General features: G+C 42.8%; 1 protein-coding gene across 1 annotated transcript in view; it reads left to right on the forward strand.

Moving 5' to 3' along the window:
* The window catches only part of tnrc6c2 (trinucleotide repeat containing adaptor 6C2), a 53,117-nt gene that overhangs the window by 4,238 nt on the left and 27,748 nt on the right, over positions 1–21,131 (forward strand). The window contains 5 exon segments of the mRNA XM_065958194.1: positions 6,728–6,828; positions 7,227–7,248; positions 17,285–17,440; positions 17,443–17,483; positions 17,485–17,707. Coding sequence (XP_065814266.1) covers positions 6,766–6,828; positions 7,227–7,248; positions 17,285–17,440; positions 17,443–17,483; positions 17,485–17,707 — 505 coding nt within the window. The 5' untranslated portion in view covers positions 6,728–6,765.

A 21,131-nucleotide genomic window follows, 5' to 3' on the forward strand; every position in this document is an offset into this window, starting at 1 on the left:
GTTGGCTAATTGGAGAGAAGGAGAGAGGCATCACATGGTAGCTGACAGAATATCCAACCAGGACGTCCAACCTACAGTGTTCCCTTTCTTTGCTGCTCTGAGAAAACATTAGACAGCATTACTCATTATGTAAAAGGACTTAGGCTGTACAGCACTTCCAAATCTCTCAGTTAAGGCTATGTAAATAGCTCTAGCATGTGCTGGGGCTATGGCTTAGGCTAGTAAGCTCAGATCATTTGCTGCAGTCTGGACTGTTTTAGCTCCTTTATGCCAACCGGAGCACAGTCAATGAAGTTCAGGTGTTTACCTTTTGTACTTAAATTGTAATTGCACATTTTTAAGTTGGTTTAACAGAAGTGCTAGTACATAATCAACAAAACAGTTCTTGGGATGTTTGAATCGTTGAATTGTGACCCAGTTGAATTACAAAATGGAATTTATTGTGCGCAGATTAAGCTTTGATAACGGAGAGTGGCACAGCCTAATTCATATTAATTAAGGCGCTGGGTGTCTGAGGATACTGAAGAACTGGAGCAAGTAAGCTGTAAGCTCAGCACATCATATTGCAGCTTCCTTGCCAGTGTTATTACTCTGAAAGACTGTATTAATTTGCACTATCCTCAGTGATAAGGACTGTAGAATTGTCTTGAGCTGTAATGCATATCCGCAGGACATAACTGAATTTATTAAAAGTATAGATCTCGGGAAGATAGATGCTTCGCTCTCAATATTTCAAAGAAACAAAAGCCAGCAAATATCTACTCAGAAAGGAAGCTGTGGACTCTATCTTCCAGTCTTTACTTCACTCATTATGAGTATCCAGTTGGTATTCTCCATCTCCACGATCGTGCCTACAGCTTTACGGAGGAGGCTGTCGCTTACATCTCTCTGTGTCTCACTCGGCCTGGTCTCCATACATCAGTGTAGGTTTTGTTCCCGTAACCGAGCGTGGCAATCATTTTCTCTTCTTCTTTCAGGGTCAATGTTATTGCTTACACTGTTGGCAGCAGGGAATGGATGTTTGACATTGTGTTTGTTCAGGTGTTTGAATGTATAGGGCGGACACACTGTCAAAGTAACCTTGAGGCTTCAGGAGAGTATAGCCCAGCCGATTAACCAAATTGTCTTAACATGCATCTAGGCATTGTGTAAGTATGTGTCCTTTGATTTAGTCTGGCCGTTCTGATTTCAACACTTTGATCATGGCAGTAGAGATAATGTAACTTAATGCAAAAAAAATGTAAGAGAAACATGACTTTCTAGTTTCTAGCCATTGGTACTCGGACACAATGTGTTGTCTTATCTAAAGTTTTCTGGCTGAAGTCCTGCATTTTGTAACTTACCTGTTAATTCATTCATCGAACTGTTCATCTAACCAAAGAATGACTGATGGTGACTGACTGACTGTAATGGTAACCAGAAACATCTAAGAGTACAGGTTGAAACGTAAAGATTAGAAACAAATGTCTTCTGTGTTTGGATGGTCTAAAAAGGTTTATTAACCATCTCGTTTAGAAGTTCTCCATTGGTAAAACATTTGAGTTTCTCCTGCTTAAGGTTAATCATGAGAGGGCAGCCATTGTATTAATGGTAATAGCAGGTCAAAACTATCTGGACCTTTTAGACAGGGACTCACCTGACAGCCTCAAAGCTAAACCGTCAGTGAGCACTTATTTAAAACTTATACATCCAAATAAAGCACAACCACATATTGTCACAAACACAAAGCAAACACAAACACATACACCAACACACTCGGTTTGACAGCTTCTTCTTGACTTCAATAAGCTTGAGCTGTGGTGCTGCTAGGGAGCAGGCCTGCTTGGTCTTGTGCATTGTGCTGTTATCCTTTTTAATGAGCTGCCATCGTGTTAAAGTTTCATATCGACTTGGCAGAGGAAGCCACCAAGACACTGCGAGCTAATTTTCTGGAGGCAAAACCTCAAAGCTGTTATTTATAGCGCAGGTTTGAGTCTTCCGCACTTTCTCAGTCTTTGACTTTCTGCCTCCCTCTTGCATCCCCCTTCATCGTCACTTTCCACCCACCCATTCACCCTCAGTCAGTGCCTCGTCTACAAATTCCTACCACCAAGAATATTTCTGCCACAGCTCATTGAGCAAGTCCACTCCAGTGGCAGTAAACTGTGCTTTGTATTCTCACAAGGCACCTGCTGAACGCACAGAATGCTTACAAACCAAGTGGCCATGAGTCGGTTAGCGTGAAGGATGAAAACACAGACCAAAAAAAGATGTCGTTATTACTGCTTATCAACTGTGGCATTTACAGGCTTGTTTTTCCCGAGCCCTTCAGGTTGGGGCGATCACAAATGCACACCCACACAGGTTTGTGAAAAATGGTTGAGGGTGTGTGGCAAAAGCAGCAGGTTTTGGGGAATTATATCCCCAGGTAAGAGCTGTCCGTGATAATGTTCCATGTAATAAGGCTCAGGAGAGCCCTGTGGCTTCTCTGCTGCCACAGGAATGGATGTTTGGTTGAATGGTAATGTTGGTGGAGTTGATTTACCACATTGTGTTACCACGACATGACCGTATGACTTTATTTCTGCTGAGAGAGGAAAGTCTCTCTTCCCACCCTCCCTTCTCCTCCCATATCTCCACTTCCTCCTCTGAGATAGTTGTGTCTGCACTTGATCTTCAAGCTGTTTCGAGCACATTGTCTTTGCAGCTATTTTGCCTTTCAAGTTTCCTGGGTCTTGGTGTCCCCCCCCCCCCCTTCTTTTCTCCCCATCAGTCTTAACACGAGCAAACCTCTCTTTACTCCCCTTCCCCTATGTCTTATTCTCTTTCGCCCTTGCGTGTTTTGCCCCCCACCCTCCGTTTTCCTCTCTGCATCTCTAGATTCTTGTGATCAAGGAGCACCAATACCTCAGTTCCTCTCTCCTCCCCCCTCCTCGTCTGCCAGCCTCAATAGTGCTCTGTTCATTTTTTTTTTTTTTTTTTGTTTCAGCTCCTCCATTTCTCCAGTGAGAATTCCTTCTGCTTTTTTCCCTCTTCCAGCGTAGTCTCTCTTCTTTCACTCGGTGCCCTGTCTGCTTCTCCGGCGGCTGTCGTTCTTAATTGGTGTTGCTCTGCGTCTGCTTTCATCCTCCGCCTGTTTTCCCCCTTCCTCTCATCCCCCTCCCCGCATCCTCATCGCTCCCTCTCCTCCTCCCACCTCCCTCTCCTCTGCATCCCTGGCAGAAAAAGACAGGCATCAGACAGACTGCCTCCCGCCTGTGTACATCAAGCTTCCCTGTGTGTCTGTGTGTGTTTTGTGTGCCTTGGCTTGTGTGTATGTGCGGCGTTTTTAGACCTTTTCATTCCTGTACAGTGTGTTCCTGTCGTTGTGCCTCTTTCTTATATTGCTTAGCCCTATATTCCAAAGATGAGGAGCAGTTTTCTGCAGCACTGGAAGAGAGGGTAGCACTTCACTATGCCATTTCTTTACAATTTCCCGGTAGGCTCAGTTTGCTGCGATTTTGAAAGTTTCCAGACTCGATGCTTTATTCCTAAGAGAGCTCTCTGAGTCTATGTGGTCAGGATTTTAAATAGGGGATGGAGGAGCGCGTTTGGCCCTATTGTGTTGTATTGCTCAATAATAGATGTGAATGGATGGTAACCTGTCTGTGTGCCAAATCTAGCATCAGATCCGTTTGATATTTGAATACGTGCTGTACTACAGAAAGTCTGAAAATATTGATCAGGTCTGTGAAGCCAACTCACGTTGCTTTGTGTCTAACATTGCTTCCGTTGAACTTACATTAGCTTGACCGCTTGATCAACTCAGTCGACTTCATATTTCAGGATTCAGTACATAACAAAATAGAGGAGTCATTTTTTTCCAACATGCTACTATCTTGCTCAGTTATGCTAATTATTGACCAGCAGACTGAAAGCATCTGTCAGCAAAACACACATTAGTAACTTGGGAGAATACGCAGAAGAGTCTTGAACATGTTGTTGAACAGCTTGCTAGTTATCGGAATACACTATGCAGATAAAACTATTTTAGCTTGAGACCATTGGAACCGTGCTGTAGCTTTTGTTTTGTTGGCGTGCTTTTTATGTTTGTCTCACCCCACAAAAAGATACCAGTGCATTCAATTTTTTTTCTTACAGTGTTATTTCTGGCAGAGTATCAAAGAAGTCCTCTTTAACTCTTTTCATAATCCATTTGATAATCTTGGTCATGTTTTTGTCAGAGGTAAACAGTAACTAGTTCAGCGTGGCTCCACTACGCAGGCTAAGGTGATCTAAGCCATGACATACCGGCCGTGTAGGGCAGCGTACCTCCAAACATGACACGTTTAGCCTAATTGCAGTGTCATACTACCAAGCGAAGGGTAAACTTGATCGTTGCAGGCAGCAGAGTGACACCCCGGGGTCAGTGCTGAGGACGTGCTGGTGTCAGCGGTACTGAGTGCAAGGGTACGAGGCAGGTGAGAATATATGTCAGGGCAGCAGAGGTCAGGAGGGAAGCTAACTTTGGCATTGACTGCGTCAGCTCAAAACACAACTGGCTCCGCTCACGTTTCACGGAACAACTGTTTCTTTTTGTGTGCGTTGAAACATAAAGAAATGAACGGATAGTAACGAGGTCGTAATGCCTAACACTACTTTCTCACTCTTGTTGCTGTTGTAACCACACAACACCGACTACCAGCATGGCCCAATCAGCTGTTGTAGAAAACCCCTTTCACTAGCAACACTTTTTTTTTTTTTTTTTAAATCCTAGCATGTACACATCATAGCAAACAATAGAAAGACACTGTAGCGGTTTGGGTTTGGGTAGGGTGTTGTTGCAGTTGGTAGTCATGTGATACCATCATGCTAAATGGCTAAGAAGGGCTTTATAGGCTCAAATACTGGAAGGGAATGTCTGAAATAAACTACTGCACATGCTACACATACTAATTATCTGAATGAACACACACACACACCTACCCTACATAATTTGAGCGCCTATTTATTACCTTAGGGCGGTCTTCTCCTAGCTGCTGAGATAGCACAATGACACTCACAGAATCCTCTGTATGAAAAATAGCACCGTGTGAGTGAGTGTGTGTGTGTGTGTGTGTGTAAAAGTAAGAGTGTGGGAGAGGAAGGGAGAACATTCAGATGGAGGAGAATTCATGGCAAGGTATCTATTTTGTTTTATTTTATTCTGCTGCCAAGGCCACTCGTCTCGCAGCTTTCTGCGTTCCCTTTATTCCTTCTCTCCTTTTCCACCATAGAGATATTAACAAACCTTTTAGACAGTCTCTGTGAGGCCTCCCCCGCCTCTCTGACTGACAGCTCTCTCCCTCTGCCAGTGGGAAGCATAGTGGGAGGCAGTCCTTTCATTAATCTTCGCTTATGAGCGTTATGATTCATTCATACATTCCAGTTTTGATTCATATCAGGTCCTGTGTAGGCACATGTTTTATTTTATCTTCAGCGTTCTCGTCAGGGACAGTTTGCATTAATCTACATTAGGGCTCCAATTGACGATCGTTATTATCAGGTAATCTGTCAATAAATGTAATAAAATAACTCAAAGTGCATGTCATAAAACAGTAAAAATGTCTGTTCCATAGCTCAGAGCCAAAAGGTATTCCCTTGAGTTTGCTTGTGGTTATTGGAGAATTCATCCATTTCCACTCACTTTCACATTTTTTTAAAGCTTTAACAAGCAAATGTTTGACATTTTAGCTTGAATGACTTTTAAGCCTTGAGCAATAACGCTATATTTTTGTAGTACCTTTTGCATTGTGATATAAGTGAATTGTTTGTGTCCAGCTCTGTGCTGTTGAGTTTGCAGCAAACCCAACTTTTCGCTTGGGAATCAGGGCAGGCTCCTAAAACAAGTCATGCCTTTTTTTTTCTTTTTTCTTTTTCACCAGTTTGAAGCACAATGGCTGATTGTACAAGGCAAGCTCGTGTGTGTATTTGTGTGCTTGTGTACACTTTCAGTCTTTGGAGGATCGCCAGCAAATAGGAAGCGGGCCATTATTTCCGACTGACATGAAGATGATGTATTCGCAGGATTCAGAGAGTTGTATCATTGATTTGATATGATGTAAAGCTGCGTTTATAGATTGGTATCCATTGCACTTAGTGAAGACTAAACACACATTAAGCCTCGATGGCCCTGCCCATGTTTCTAATAGTTTCCAGGAGCTGTCACTACAACTGAGCCAAAAGAAATACAGGCTGAAACGAAACACTCACTCTCCCTGGCTATGGGCCTAGCTATCTTGCTAGTTTGACTCCTGCCCAGTGGAAACAGATCTTTGTAAAGAAAGGCCCTGTGTCTTGTTCTTTAGGTATGTTGGCCTTTACGTTCTCTTCCATTTTGTCCTTTTTAAATCCCTCGCCATTTATTTTCTTTCCATTTCCTGCTGGCGGCTATGAAAGCAGAAGTCCTTTTACACTGGCCTTCAATCTGAATGTTCACTCTCTCTCTCTCTCTCCCTTTATCTTCATCTTTCTTTCAAACTCAGTTTTGTCCTTGAGTGTTTCCTCAGACAAGCCAATATAGTGACAATTAAACATGAACTTTTTAGAACTCTTTATTCACATTATTTTGAAGCATTTAAGCATAATTTTGGGTCCGATACAGTACATGCGTAAAGAGTTAAAAACAAATTGTCTGTGTGTAAGTGAAGGATACCAAAGCATATACTGTCTGCCGGCTGTTCTCCTTCTTGCCTCACTCAAAAACTCTTTCTATTTCCCCGTTTGACAGCTGAGAGACGCTAGCAACAGAAGAAAGAGAACCATTTGATGGAAGAAAAGAAAAAGAAAAAACAAGAAGAAAAGACCAAGACGGAAGTCGCTCAGAAAAAGGTGAATTTTGAAATTGTGCACATGATCACACAACACACTCTTTCAAGTAGCTGTGCTTATCTGGTTTTGCTTTTACTAACTGGCATTGGGATGCCCAGTGGGTGTTTGGATTGGACAGTTAGGTCTTTTGTAAACCTTCTGCTGTTTTTTTTTTTTTTTTTTTAAAGAACTCCTTAGAAACCAATCTCAATCAGCCAACTTCTAGCAAACCAACAATAACTTATTTTGCTGAGTGGAAAACAGTGATGAGCGATGAATCATCTTACTCAGTAACACTGTCCCATTACTGTTGAATAAAGATCGAGGTTTGGTCGCAGCACTCTTGACTTGTCTTCTGATTTAAATGATTGTTAACGCCTTGCTATATTAAATCCATCGCTCTCTGTCTTTCCCTGCAGGCTGCTGATCAGAAACCCAAAGGTAAGTGTCAAAATAAACTTGCACCCTCTCATCCACCTTACTTTCAAGGATTACATTCATAGTGCAGAAACACATTAATAAGCTCTGATTAACACAATCTGACCCACAAAGGCACACACACACAAACACGTATTATATATGCGCTATACACACATGGCATTGAGCGTGTATGCACACGGATGGAAACACAGAGTTTGCACATGCATGCACAATTGTGCCGTTTGACTCTCTGCTCTACAGACACATAGAGCAGAGCAAATACAGTGGAGTCTAATACAGAGTGATGCAGAGTGACGCCTAGTACGCCCGCAGCACCAGGCAGTGAAGCGTGAGGGCAGCCAGACAGCACACTGAGTGTGCGGTGGGTAGGGGGATGGGGGGGTGAGAAGGAGAATAAAAGAAGGGTAGGAAGATCAGCTGTAATGCGGATAGAGTACGACTGAAAGAGCAGTGTCCTCACGTGCCCTTGAAGTTCTTTTACGATGATAAAATAGATTTTGTGTACCGTAGTTGCTGCGTCTGTTTACACCAGTGATTGCCTGTGCCGGGGAAATTGTTTGATTTGTCTAAATGATGCAAGACGTGCAAGCTGGCCAGTGCTAATTATCCCGCAGAGCATCCGTCTTTGTTGTCTTTTCACCTAGTGCAGATTTGACACAGCTCCAGCGTTTACAGTTTGAGATGATGAAACCAATGCACAATGCTTGAAATAGGTTTTTTTTTTTTTTTCTTTTTTCTTCATTGTTAAGGCTTTGTGTTGTATGCTGTAGGTGGCTTCCCCTAAACCCTCAGCGCCTGTGTCTGCACCCTCCCCCAGTTTGAGCAGCAGCCTGGCCATCTGGGCGTTACTGTTAGGCTTTAACAAAGGTCATCACAGATCGCCTTGAACTATGACCCGTCTATTTAATTACCCTCCTTCACTGTGAGCTTGGCCTAATATCCACGTTTCAAAGACACTGCACGAGCTAATCGCTTCTGATTTGAATAAGCCTCCATTGTTTTTTGTGTTTAAGATGGGAAACACTTCTTTTAGAGAAAAAAAAAGTCAGACCTCTTCAGTCTCATTATAATTCATTGAGTTTGTCTGCTATCTGTTTGTATACAACTCTGACAGAGATTCATGTCAGGAATAGACGTCAACGTGTGGAGGCTGCCTTTTACAACCAGTCTTATTTGTTGGGTGCTCTACAGCTTTATTTGAGCAGTCTGGGTTTTAATGCCTTGCTCCACAGCTTGTGTTTGTGTTGGTTAGGATGTAGGACTAAATGCTGCTCTCTATGTGTCTAAAGACTGATGTCTAAAAATGGCTTTTGTTACATGTCGAATTTAAGCCAATGAAAAAACCAAGCAGAAGCTATGAAATGATTGTGTTTGTCAGATGGTTTCAGTCCACAAGGCCCAAAGAATTATTTGAGCATCAAGACTTTGAATCTGGGCCTCTGCATACAGGACTATCTTTTTGTGTTCGTCAGCATACCTCGTGTCATTTAACACTTGCTGAATTGCAGCCCTATTATTACAGCAGGGATTCCTTTTTTTTGGGGGGGGGGTCTGGAAATTCAAGCCATTAGATATTTTTTAAATAACTTATAATAAGTTTAAATTGAATCTTAAATATTTGTTCATGATATTTTTGCCTTTGCGTTGTTGTTTCTTTGCATTGCACTTTGTCATTGTTTCATATCAAATCCAGCACGTCGTATTACAGCCATAACAATGAAAAGCGTATCACGGGGCTAATACTTTCTAAACACAGAGCATGATATCTTTAAGTTGTCCATGCCAAGTGTTACATGCACAAGAGGTTAAAGAAATACTTAGAGTTGGAGGAGATCAATTAAAACCCCATCATGGGAGAAGAGGCCATATAAAGAAGGAGGGAAGAGGAAGAGAAGAAGGGCAGAATAGGAAGTGTTTCGGGGAACTGGTGGGCCAGATTACAGGAGGAAAAAAGAGGGAAAAGGAAGGAAAGAAAGTAATGAAGCAGTGGGCCCTTTAGACAAGTGCCAAAAATGATCGTCGGGAGTCAATGACGGTGCTAATATAGGACAGGACTAATGACATGATCATTTATTTTATGGTATGTTTAATGAGAGATAGAGAGAGAGGCACATAGAATGAGAATCTGATTGTGTAAGTAGTGGGTCCTCATGCAGAAAGAAAGTAGGGGAGGAAAGCGGTCTGTTTGAAGCCTAATCGTTCAGCGAGCCGTCCGGACCTCTGTGAGTTTGCTCATAGCCTCCCATCTGCAATATCGTTTAAAAGGAAGGTGGCACCGAGTGGAAGGAGTTGGGTTTTAACACGTGACACTAAATAATAGAGGTCTGTGTATATGCGTGATGGGGAGAAAATCAGTATGCCGCAGTGATTTGTGTCTTTCCATCCATATCAGTGGATTCAGCCTTCCTTATACACTATCAGAAATTCATAGACACACTACACACGTGCACACCACCTCCCCCATCCTCGTCGTCTTCTTCGCCTCTGCAGGCCTCCTCGGTCCCAGGCATTTCAATTTGTTTGCGGTAATCGATCTCGGGCCCGGCACGTTCATATGTATGAAAATGAGATAAAGCTTCGGTGCGGTAGAATTAACTTCTCTGCCCCCCATTAGGCATGGAGCTTCACTGAACGCAGGGTTGCAGGAGGCAGTGCCCCACACACACACACACACACACACACACACACACACACACACACACACACACACACACACACACAAATAAATATATGGACTGGACCTCTGATGCACGCCCCTCCCTGCCCCCCTCCTGGTCTCCATTACCTCAGAGGGTTGCTGATTATTCACCCCCAGCACACATGCAGCTTCATCACAATTGCTGCCTCGGCTGCAATCACAATCAGTCAGTAGGACTGATACATGTACCTACCAGCCTCAACAGAAAACCTGCACATGCCACGACACAGAAACCTACAGTAACACACGAGCAAAGATTCTGTATCACTCCATCTGTGCATCCCTCAAAAAGCAGCTTGAAAGATATTCAATCTCTTACTGTGTGAGTGAAGCAAATGCTTACATCGTGGAATTGCAAAACAGCAAAGGCAATGATGTACCCACCACGCTTAGCATGGACCTATGCACACAAGTAATGGAAAAAAAATACAGCACAAGCAGGAAGTAACACCAATGCAATTCATGAAACAGGTGGCTACACGCAGGCACGGAAAGCAACAGTAATACCACATTGAGCCCGTCACATTCTGACATCCCGATAATCAGAAACGTCTGCAATCTCCGTTTTTGCTGCTTCTGCACTTCTCACTGCTGAAAAGGTTAGAGAACCAATGTACGCCTGTCACCGCCCTGTCCTTTCACTTTCCTTCTTCTTACCCACGCTTTTTCTTTCTGGCTGTTTTTCATTTCTGCCTCGGTGTGCTCGGCCCCGTCGACCACATCTGTGGAGGAAACACATTTACACGGAGTCACCATGGTGATAACGGCATTATATATATATATTTTTTTTTTTTTACAAAGTGGCACATAAACAGGAGTGTGTCTTATAACTCTGTATTGGATTAATTTGCAGTTTCACATGCTATTAATTGCGTCAACACTTTTGACAGAGGATTTCATGAGTCGCAATCTAATTAGAGGCTAATTTACTTTAGCGTTGGGGCTGCTTTTCTCTTCTGTTAACCACATTTATAAACACTCAATGAATTAATAGTGAATAGCTTGTGAATTACGTCCTGTGGATTTATGACTGCAGAGCATAATTGTTTTTCCTCAACCCCCCGTGTGCTCATTCCGCATGCATATCAAGTGTAGGGATGCAGTGAGAGACAGGGGGCAGAGAGAGAGAGAGAGAGGGGGGGGGGGGGAACAAGGGGCGAACAAACTCAAACAATGCTTCCCTCTCTGTGTATTCTTGTTGCATGATCACTCGCAAGCTGCTGACAAGAGAGGCTGTTCGGTGCATCCTGCCCCTCCCCCCATCATCTTCTCCCCCTCCAACAGTGTGCTGCTTGTTGTCAAATATCGGGCATATTAATAGGATGTAGCTGAGCTGATATGAATGACAGCTTTAGTCTGCGCTATAAGGACGAGGTGTTCACACGTATACGTTTGTGTGTTAGGTTCAAAGGCCTGCGCGCATGTGTGAGTGGATCCTCTCAATCTCCCATCATGCCACTAGCCAACCAGCAGTTACAGGTTTTGAAAGACTAGCATATCATTTAGTTTGTCATGATGTTTTTTCCTATCGTACATAATGTAGGGATTTACAGAACTTTGTACTACTAGGACCTACATGAGAGAACTTTGCATTGGGAACATAATTAAGTGGATGTCTAATTGTGCTCCCTTTGCTTTAATGACCCTGGTCTCCTGGCTAGGAAGGGGGCCCTTTTCTCATTTTGATGTCAGCCTTTAAAAGTTAAAGATACCTTGAATCACGCTGGATAACCATCAAACTCTTAAGACCTCGCAGGCATTCGCTGCATTCAGGCACCGACCTCAGTTACAGGTCAACCACACATTAAAATAATCTGCCACAAGACCTAAAACACTAAATTTGGGTTTCTTAGAGCAACTCGGTCATGATCTGAACCGCCAGGAGAAACACAGCTGAGGTTAGCATCTGACACTATAGATTTTTGAAAAAGGAGCGCTGGCATTGAGAAGGGAGGGGGGGGGGGCACTCATTAAAGAGAGAAGGGTGGAGTAGGCATGGTATGGGAAGAGGTCACAGGAGGCACAGGGGTCACTAGAGGCAAAAGGAGGTGCATTAGGCAACTGTCAGTTTCTATAGCAACAGCCTTTTATAGGAAGGGTGAGGGGTGAGAAATTTAGCCTTTATTTTGTGAGTGAGCGAGGGTTCTTCCGTCTTTCTCGGCTTATACTGACAGATGGGACCTCTCAGAGACACACCCACTTGACCTTCCCTTGTGTGCGTGCATACACTCCTGCACACACATCTGCCTTCTGCGACTTTAAGGTTCCTCTTGATGTGTAAAACAAGTTTCTCATTAATCCGTGCTCCTGCAGGTCCAAGAGCAGAACTTTAAAAACATGTCGTACAGTTTCACACGAGCTTTAAATAACCTCTTTATTTCACTACGTAATGTAATGACATTTTTTAAACATAATGGATAAGTGCCACTCTCTTTCATTACAGTGGCCTCTAATACAGCCATAGTTTCAAGGCACAGAGATTTCCTGTGATTTTACCAAGTGAAAGAGGAAATAGCAGTGATGTCAGCCTGGTGGAGTATAGATTAAAAGTTTTAAACAGTGTATGAGTTACTCCCATGAAAAGGGATGCAGCCTGGGTGCTCTTAAAGTGAGTAAGAAGCTAAGAATCTGCATTTGGAGTGAATTTGTGGAAGGAAATGAGAACAATATTGAAAAGGCTAGGAGCTCAGTCCAAACACTTGCAATTGTTTTTGCCATGTGTGTTTGATCCAACCAGCACCAATCTATTCATGCCTCTGCATGTCATGTATATTGTTTTGATCCTTTAATAATTGGGCAAAACAAAACACTTTCTTATTTCACTTTACTTTCAGCAAGCCATCGGCATGCTTCATTCGTTATGCAAAAAAAAAAACAAGAAAAAGAAAAGATGCACACATTAGTACTCCAACATAAAACCACTTGAATAGCAGTGTGTTTAGAACGGCTGCACGCAGATGTAAACCCACTTTAGAACATGCTGTATTCTTCTTTGCTCTCCTACCTCTTATTGGATTAAGAAATGCACCATTGTGTGGAGCAGATGCCTGTGTGTTGGGGGTCTGTCCCTCCTCCTTCCATAAACATGACTGCATAATAAAGTGGCTCTGCTGCAGACAATAGACAGAAGAGATGTTGGAACCTGCGCTGCCTGGCACAAGGCTCAGGGAACCAATCACAGCTCGTTTCTTTTCATTACAATAACAGACGCCATACCCTTTGCCTTTTTGGTGGATATTTTACTCTTAATCTGATTCCTTTGTGTATTTCCTTTTGCCATGTTTCTCTCTCTCCCCCCCCCCCCCCCTTCATTTTCTCACTTGCTCCTTATTCTTTAAGCCGTTGCTCGTTCTCTCGCTCCGTCTCATTGTGTGTAATTAACCATTTAGTGTGAAGAAGGGCTGTAATTAAAAGTTTGGTGCAAGGTTGCAGAGCGCGCCTCAGCTGGAGGGTATAATGGAATTTACAGTGCACTTGATACAAACGCTTATTTAATTGGCTACTCTTTTCAGCTTCAATTACAGGCATTAAGGTCACCACCACATAACACACTGCTGTGTTTCTCTAGTATGTCTGTGGTTAACTCTGCCTAATGTAAACAGTGAAATTATTCAAAAGTCTTTCTTTCCATCTTTTTGTCCCGTTGTTTTGTTTTCTTATTCAAACAGCGGTTTCCAGTCATTAACACATACAGAGTAAAAGTTTGAGTGTGTCGTTAATTCACAAAAAGCTCTCAATGAGTAGATTTTATAGAACGGGATTAAGTCCAGACGTGACCAATAAGAAGTCGCTTAAAGAAACATCCCCTATTAAACAAACAGCTCCACCCTGTTTCTGCAAAGCTACGAGTCACCCAGTGAAATGCAATGAGCCTGCATCATCATTAATTCACCGCGTGGAGTTCATTGCCTTTCACTGGCGGTGAGTGTAGCCAGCATGCATTTCACTGTCCTCATTTAATCTCTCATAGACATGCTCTCATCTTTGGGATTTCCCCACTTTTTTTTCATTTTCTTCCCCCTGAGAGTCTTCTCTATAAAGCTCCCCCCCCCCCACCACCACCACCCCACCCCACCTTTTCCAAAGCTCTTACTCATTCACCATGGATTAAGAGAAGATCTCTCCTCCTCCAAATAAAAGATGCATCTCAGTAAAAGTATTTGTTCAGATCAGAGGGAAGCTGTATCTCTCATACTATTCTCCTCTCCTTTTTGCATCCTCGCTGTCACACACACTGTGGGTTTCTCTGTTTATACGCGCTCCTTCCCTCTCAGGAGAACATGCAGCCTCACTGTTATACTTGTTAAGATTACACTGTAGATTGCTTTACATTTTCCTGCTGGAGGCTGTAATGAAAGCACATTTATATACTCTGATCACTGTCGCTCCTTTGCATGCAGAGGATAATATACTTGCACAGGTGTGTAACAATGTGGCTCTTAATTTAGCAGTCTGATTGAAGAAAGATATGTCACTGCTTGTGCCAAAGAAATAAGACATGTTCATCTGCAACATAAGGGAGTTGCAGCCTGGATACACCCCTTGTTACTACAGCAACACAAACACAGACTGCATGAAGCAGGGTGTGTATGAGGCATGCTGGAGCTGAGGGACTTGTGTGTCTGTCTTCTGGGCTCATCTGTTCCCTGTGCCAGACTGGCAGCAGAAATAAACAGTGAGCTGACTCCATATGTGTCTTTTGATCTCGTTTTTTTTTTTCCTTTCTGGGATCTGAGATGTCCCAGAAACTCAGGAAGTTCCTTCAGCGACACTCAGTGTATGCACGTTGCAAAGAATTGGCAAACTAGACGGATAACACATGAAAAAGGAATGACTTTGTTGGAGAAGGAAAACTTTTGTGAGATTGATAGAGGCAGAAAGAGCTTTTGTAAGTATGGCACATGGTGATGTTTTATTGTCATATATTTTACTGCGACAAAACGTTTAGTTAATGTAGTCGTCTTAGATTTTTTTTTTCATTCTTGCTTGGCAGTAACTCAAGACATGACTACAGCAGCTGTCACTGAAGTCCAAACGTTTCAACGTAGTTCTTGCAACTTTCAGTACGGGCTTGTACTCATAAATAATTTCTACACAGTGGGCTCTATGTTTGAGCAGTAAGCATCATCCAAAAAAATGCATTCTGGTAATTGTCTTTAGTTTTTGATTTATTTAAAAATTAAAAGAGAAAAGTGGCAAAACAATGTGTCCTATCTAAACAAATAATAAAGATAAGCATTTACAGATTTAGAGGTTTTGAGATTTTGAGTTGGAAGATGGAGGGCTGGAAAGTTGCCTGTAAGAAGACAGAAACAAAACAGGCTAAAAGTGAGTTAAAAAAAAACACAGGCTGGTTAAAGGCCCAGAGAAAAAAAAAAATCACCCAGTGAACACCAGGCTGAGAGAGAGTGAGAGAAAGAGAGATCAAGAGAGGAAGCTGTGAGGTTTTTGGAGCAACCCACTGATGGGGAGGACGGAGAGAAAAAGGGGGCAGGGCAGCATGTTTTCTCCGTCTTGCCATCTGATTGGCCGAGACAGCGTCAGGCAGGCTGAGCTGAATTTAAACAGAAATCTGCGTCACAGGCTGTAGTTCAAAGCCAGCAGCCAGATACTGCTGGATGGGGGCAGGCCTTTTTCTGGAAATGTTTTGGACTATAATCTCATTGGTGGGAGGGGGTGCAAACAACTGTGAAGGTGTCTTTCACATGTACCTGTTGGCATAGATAGAAATGACCGAGACTATAATATTTTGCCCTTAAAAAACGATACATATTAAAGTCTCTTCATTGAGGGGATGTTTTGTTTTCATGTGAATGCATTGAAGTAAATATGAGTTTCCTCCATATCACTGCTGTTTCTGTGTGTCAGCAGGTAAGCAGCCATCTGGATTAGTGTTATGCTCAATGAGAGGGCCTTTGTTTTTGGCCGAGCTTTCAGACTAGCTCTTGGCAGGCACCACAAATACCTCTGTGCTCTGAATTTACTTTAACCTCCGAAGTGGCAGCTTCTGTGTGTCTGTGTGTCTGTGTGTGTGCGCGTGCGAGTGCGCGTGCGTGTGTGCGGTTAGTTGCCAACACTGCAAGTTCCGAATCTCATACTCGTCAGGGTGAAGCTCTAATTCACATATTACATCTTTGCCATCTATTTCCTGCTATTTCATGGCTTAAAAGAAAAGCTCTCACACACACACGCACACACACACACACACACACACACACACACACACACACACACACACCACACACAACCTGTCTTTCTCTGTCTGTCTCTCTGCTCCCCTGAGTGTAGGCAGTCTCAGCTGTTGTGTAGGCCATATCTGTCAAGGGACTATAAAGAAAAACATCAGCTCTGTTCATCATGCGTTCTCCCATGAAACGAGAGACTGTTATTTACTGCAGCTTTTAGGCCATTAGCCATTGGCAACCAGCAGGTAGAGTATAATATGAGCGTGGTTCAGCTTCACAGCTGTAAGTGCATACAGCTACAGACCCACAGACTCTCATCAGCATCCTTTTCACCTTCCCAATAAAACATTTTCACCGTTTAAGGTCAGGGTTTTTTTTTTTTTTTCCCCCCATGTTGCAGCACCCTTGATAGGAATCTTTAGCCAAGCTGATCGGTCAGGTCGCTAGCTGTCCAGGTCCTGCTAATAATAACACCTTTCAGGCTAACACTCAATTAGACGGCTGGCTGGTCACTGCAACCATAGGGAAAGGGTCAGGCGGAGGCCAAAACAGCAGGGAAAGGTGTTTGTGTGCGTGTGTGTAGGAGGAGGGGGGGGGGGGGGGGGGGGTGTAATGAAGAGGAAAGGAGTTGTCTCCATGTGTTTGTGTGTGTCTGTGTTCAGTCAGCAGAAAAAATATGACCTTTTCATGCAGTACGTCTGGGCCTGTAACATATGTTCAACAAAAGGTTGCATGAAGCAGTTCACTTAAAGGGATAGTACATCCCTGTGCGGACAACAGATTCGTACAATGTCGTGTGCTAAATTACATTTCTGGAGAATGCATGATCATGTTTTTAACATGTCTGCCTCTTTAATATTATTGGATTTTTATTTGATTTTTCCTGTCAATCTCAAACCGGTTTGTATTTGATGTGCTGTCACCAGATGTGCAGATCATGTGGTAATACTGTGACATGTTAAAAAAACACAATGAGAAAGATGGAATTGATTAAACTAAACTGATGCTTAAATGAACGTCACTGTTAAGAGACAGGCAGAGCCATCCCAGGATCATTTCTCTTTTATGCAGGACTCATAGTAAGCTAACCGAGACATTAATACCTTGCTCCTTGCATGTGTCTTTCTGTCTGGGTGTGCCTGTGTCCATCCAGTGCCAGAGTCTGCTCCCATTAAGCCCAGTCTCGGCCCACCCCACCACCTTCACCCCGCCAGCCCTACGCTGCCCCACTCCTCCTCCTCCTCCTCCTCCTCTTCTTCTGGCAATGGCAAGCGTGCCTCCTGCAGTAGCCAACTCCCGACTCAGACTCCCCTCAGCAGCAGTGCCAGTTGTCCTCTGCCAGTGCTCGCTACCCCGCCCAGAGAGGTGCCCCCGCGCTTCCGCCAGCAGGAGCACAAGCAGCTACTGAAGAGAGGCCAGCCACTGCCTGCAGGAGCCCTCTGCGCTCTCACCCTCTCCTCCTCCTCTTCCTCCTCCTCCTCTTCGCCCTCATCATCTTACTCTTCTACTTCTACTACAACTACCAGCAGCACTACCCCAAAATCTGCCACGTCCACTGAAGGCAAACGCCACCAAGGTTTGTGTCAAAACAGTATTTTTTTTTTTTTTTTTTGTGTGTGTGTGGTGGCCTTGTGCAGTGTTTCATCCTTGGCAGTTTTTTTTTTTTTAATTTTGCATGGGCTGCATGTAGTGACATTTCACTTGATGAGCTTAGGAACTCCAACTTTCTGCTTGAACCGTTTTAATCTAGCTTTGATTCAGATTTCACAACATTTTTCTGAGACATCTGCAACATGTTTAGAATTCTAAATAGGTTTCTAAGGAATTCCTCGTTTAGTTTTAATTGGCTTGCATTGGGTTTGCCTTGGCACTGACGCAGTGGTATGCAAAGAAGCAATGACATATTCACTGCGTTGAGGGTGCAATACATTACAGTGATTCAGATTGTAATGCAACGGCACACCTATGAGATAAGACTTTTAAACGATGTGGTTAGGCAAATGAGATCCAGATAAAGATTTCAAACCCCATCTCTGACGTATCCAAGCTGCTTTGCAAATAGCTGTTGCTTCTACTTTTGGTTTTACTTTCTTTGGCCTTCTAAAAATCATCTCATAGCTCAGTTATTTGAGTAGGTTTTTGTGTTTTAGTGTGTCTGTCCGCTGCTTATTATACTGACAATAAAAAAACACAATTATTTCATAACCTTGAAACATTTTGGTTAATGTTTTACCTTAGTAAGAGGAACATTACTCAGTTTTGTACAAGTCTGCATTCTCTTTTCTCAGCTTAAAAGACCACAAACACACACACACACCCACACACTGTCACACTGGTGTAGCCAGCGGTTGCATTTTAATGAACTCACTGGTGACCCAGAAGATCACTAATACTGAACATGCCTAAAGGTGCTCATCGTGCTGCCGCTTCTGTGTATTTATATGCAACAAACCTGTTGTTAAGGATAGACTGGACAGCTTTATTTCTCTTAGCTCACAGACATTAAGGGGATTCTTTTTAAAATGTGTACGCAAATGTTTTTTTTTATTTTATGAAAATTATTTTCCTCCATATTTCAGCTTTTTTGTTAGCCTAACTACATTGTTGTGATCATCTCAAGGTGTTTCCCTTTTTTTTCTGCATCTAAAGCAAAGAAAGCCATCTGCTTATCATACACACGGACACACAAATGGCAGCTTGTCAGATCCTGTTTAAAACACACTACACTTTGGAGACATACTGTTTTTTTTTTTATATATATATACATATCTTTGAGCAGGTGCCAGGAGGAAAAATTAGCTCACATCTTTGTTAAATCTTCCTCCGTCTCTCTGTTCTACTCTCTCTTGTTTCATCACTGCTCCTCAGTGCTGCCTTTCTTTACACACTCAGCATTTTGCTGGGAGAGCACCGGGCACTCGGTAAACAAATCTGCACAAGCTGTGGTGTGTGGCCTGCTAGACGGCAAACTAAAGACCTCTGCTTCACAGGGGCAACTGATGCTAGACTTTCTGTATTTCAACACATTCCACCAATTAGAGCATCAAGCAAAAGTGCAAAGCAAGTCGATGAAATCGGATTTACTATGCATAAACTCACATCATTTTGTTGGGCTGTTTAAATCTCTAGGCATGCTGTGAATAAGTCTTGCTTTTCATTCAGAATTTAACAAACTACATATGCATTTGTTTTAACCATGATATCATGGATTTTATTTTATTGTTTATTAGTAAAGAAGCCTTGTTAGTGCAGAGTTTTCTCAGCCATGGGATTGGATCTGAATTTGGCTGCAGGCACTCACTCAGGAGAAACAATACCTCAAAGCCTTTCCATGTAAAAGAATATATTTCTTCTTTTGGCTTCAGACACGATCAGCTCCTCAGATTGGGTGTATTAACCCATAATGTCCTTATTATCGTCCTTGTGCTGCATTGGTTTTCATGTTCGGCCTTTTCCTCGCCCTGATTTTCCCAGGGGCCTCCCAGTACAACACAGCCTGTGGCAAAGCTAGCTGTTGGCTGGGTTTCTATCCCCTTCTCTTTTCATTTGTTCCCGAGGACTTCCCCTTCACAGCCTGTTCTTTTCTGACTGTTCAGCCAATAGCCTCGAGCTAGCTGCCCTGTTGTTGCAGTGACTCTGGAATACATCATTCAGAGAGTAAATCGTAAATGGAATTGGATTTAAAAAGCCCTTTTCAAGTTTTCTGACCAGTCAAAGCACTTTTACACTACATGTTACATTCCCCCATTCACAACAATGACAGTAGCTGCTAGTATAGGGCTCAGCCGTGTGTTTCTGAAATAAAAATCCCATTCATTTTCTCCGTAGTGTATTTCTGTTATTATTTCACAACCACCCAAGGAAGACTTGGACCATGAGCTACCCGTGTTTTTATTTTATCATTCTCTTGGTTTATTTGCATAATCGGGGGAAAGAAGTACACTACCCATACCCACGATCATAGCGTCCCAGCGACGTCTCTGATTGGTGGCTCTCGCTGTTGCCATGGTCACGTTTCCCGCCACCAAGCGCCTTATGCTTACTGATAGTTCCTCTAGAAGGCTAGCTAGTAAGGTCGCTAACACAGATTGAACCGTGACATGCTGCAGTGAATGTAATTTTAAATACTCTCACAGCACAAACTACAAGATATTACAACAGCAGTATTAACAGTATAAACTCTATAACATTGACACAAGTTACGGTATCGTTCACATTGGATTGCGGGATGCGTAGTGTCTTTGACTCCAGAAAAAAATTACACAGTTTTGTATAAAGTACACAGTCTTGTACCGTTGCCTTTTTCTCCATTTTCTGATCGTTCTTTGTTTGCCAGATCGAATGTTTGATTTTCTCGAAAAATGGTTGTCTTGGTAACACACTTCAATCTCTTACTGTAAGGACTTTTTTTTTAAATGTGAAATTGAGGATCTGAATCTGGAAATGTACTTCCAGAGCTGCCAAAAAAGTGGGCGGTCACTGTTGAGCTGTATTCCATTCACAGAGTAGACATTATGGGTAGACTAACTCTGCCAATGCCTTTGCTTTCTTTGTACCTCACTATAAACCTCACCATTTTCTCCTCGAAGACCTTAACAAAACGTACGAAACCCATGATACCACACGTGCAGTGGTCTTGAACACAGGATTATGGAGGAATTTTTAGTAGAAAAAGAGTTCCAACAGAACGCCTATTTGCCAAACTACACACTTTGCAGCTTAAGCAAGAATTTCAGCCAACCCAACCATGTTAACACAGTACATAGAATTATTTTTTATCCTCTAGTCAAGAGCTAGCTACATCATTGTCATAGCTAGGATGATATTATAGCTTTTGCTAAACCCAAATGTATGCAACTTTTCCCGTGCCTTTGTTTTATTTTTCCTGTCGGTAAGTGAAGACTAAGTTTTCCTCCGCGGGGTTACTGCGAGTAAGGAATGAACTCTGTTTTAAGGACACACTTCTGACCCTGCTGTTGAGGTTGCGGTGGCCCAGAGGG

The sequence above is a fragment of the Labrus bergylta genome, chromosome 1 (genome assembly GCF_963930695.1).
Source record: "Labrus bergylta chromosome 1, fLabBer1.1, whole genome shotgun sequence".
NCBI lineage: Eukaryota > Metazoa > Chordata > Actinopteri > Labriformes > Labridae > Labrus > Labrus bergylta.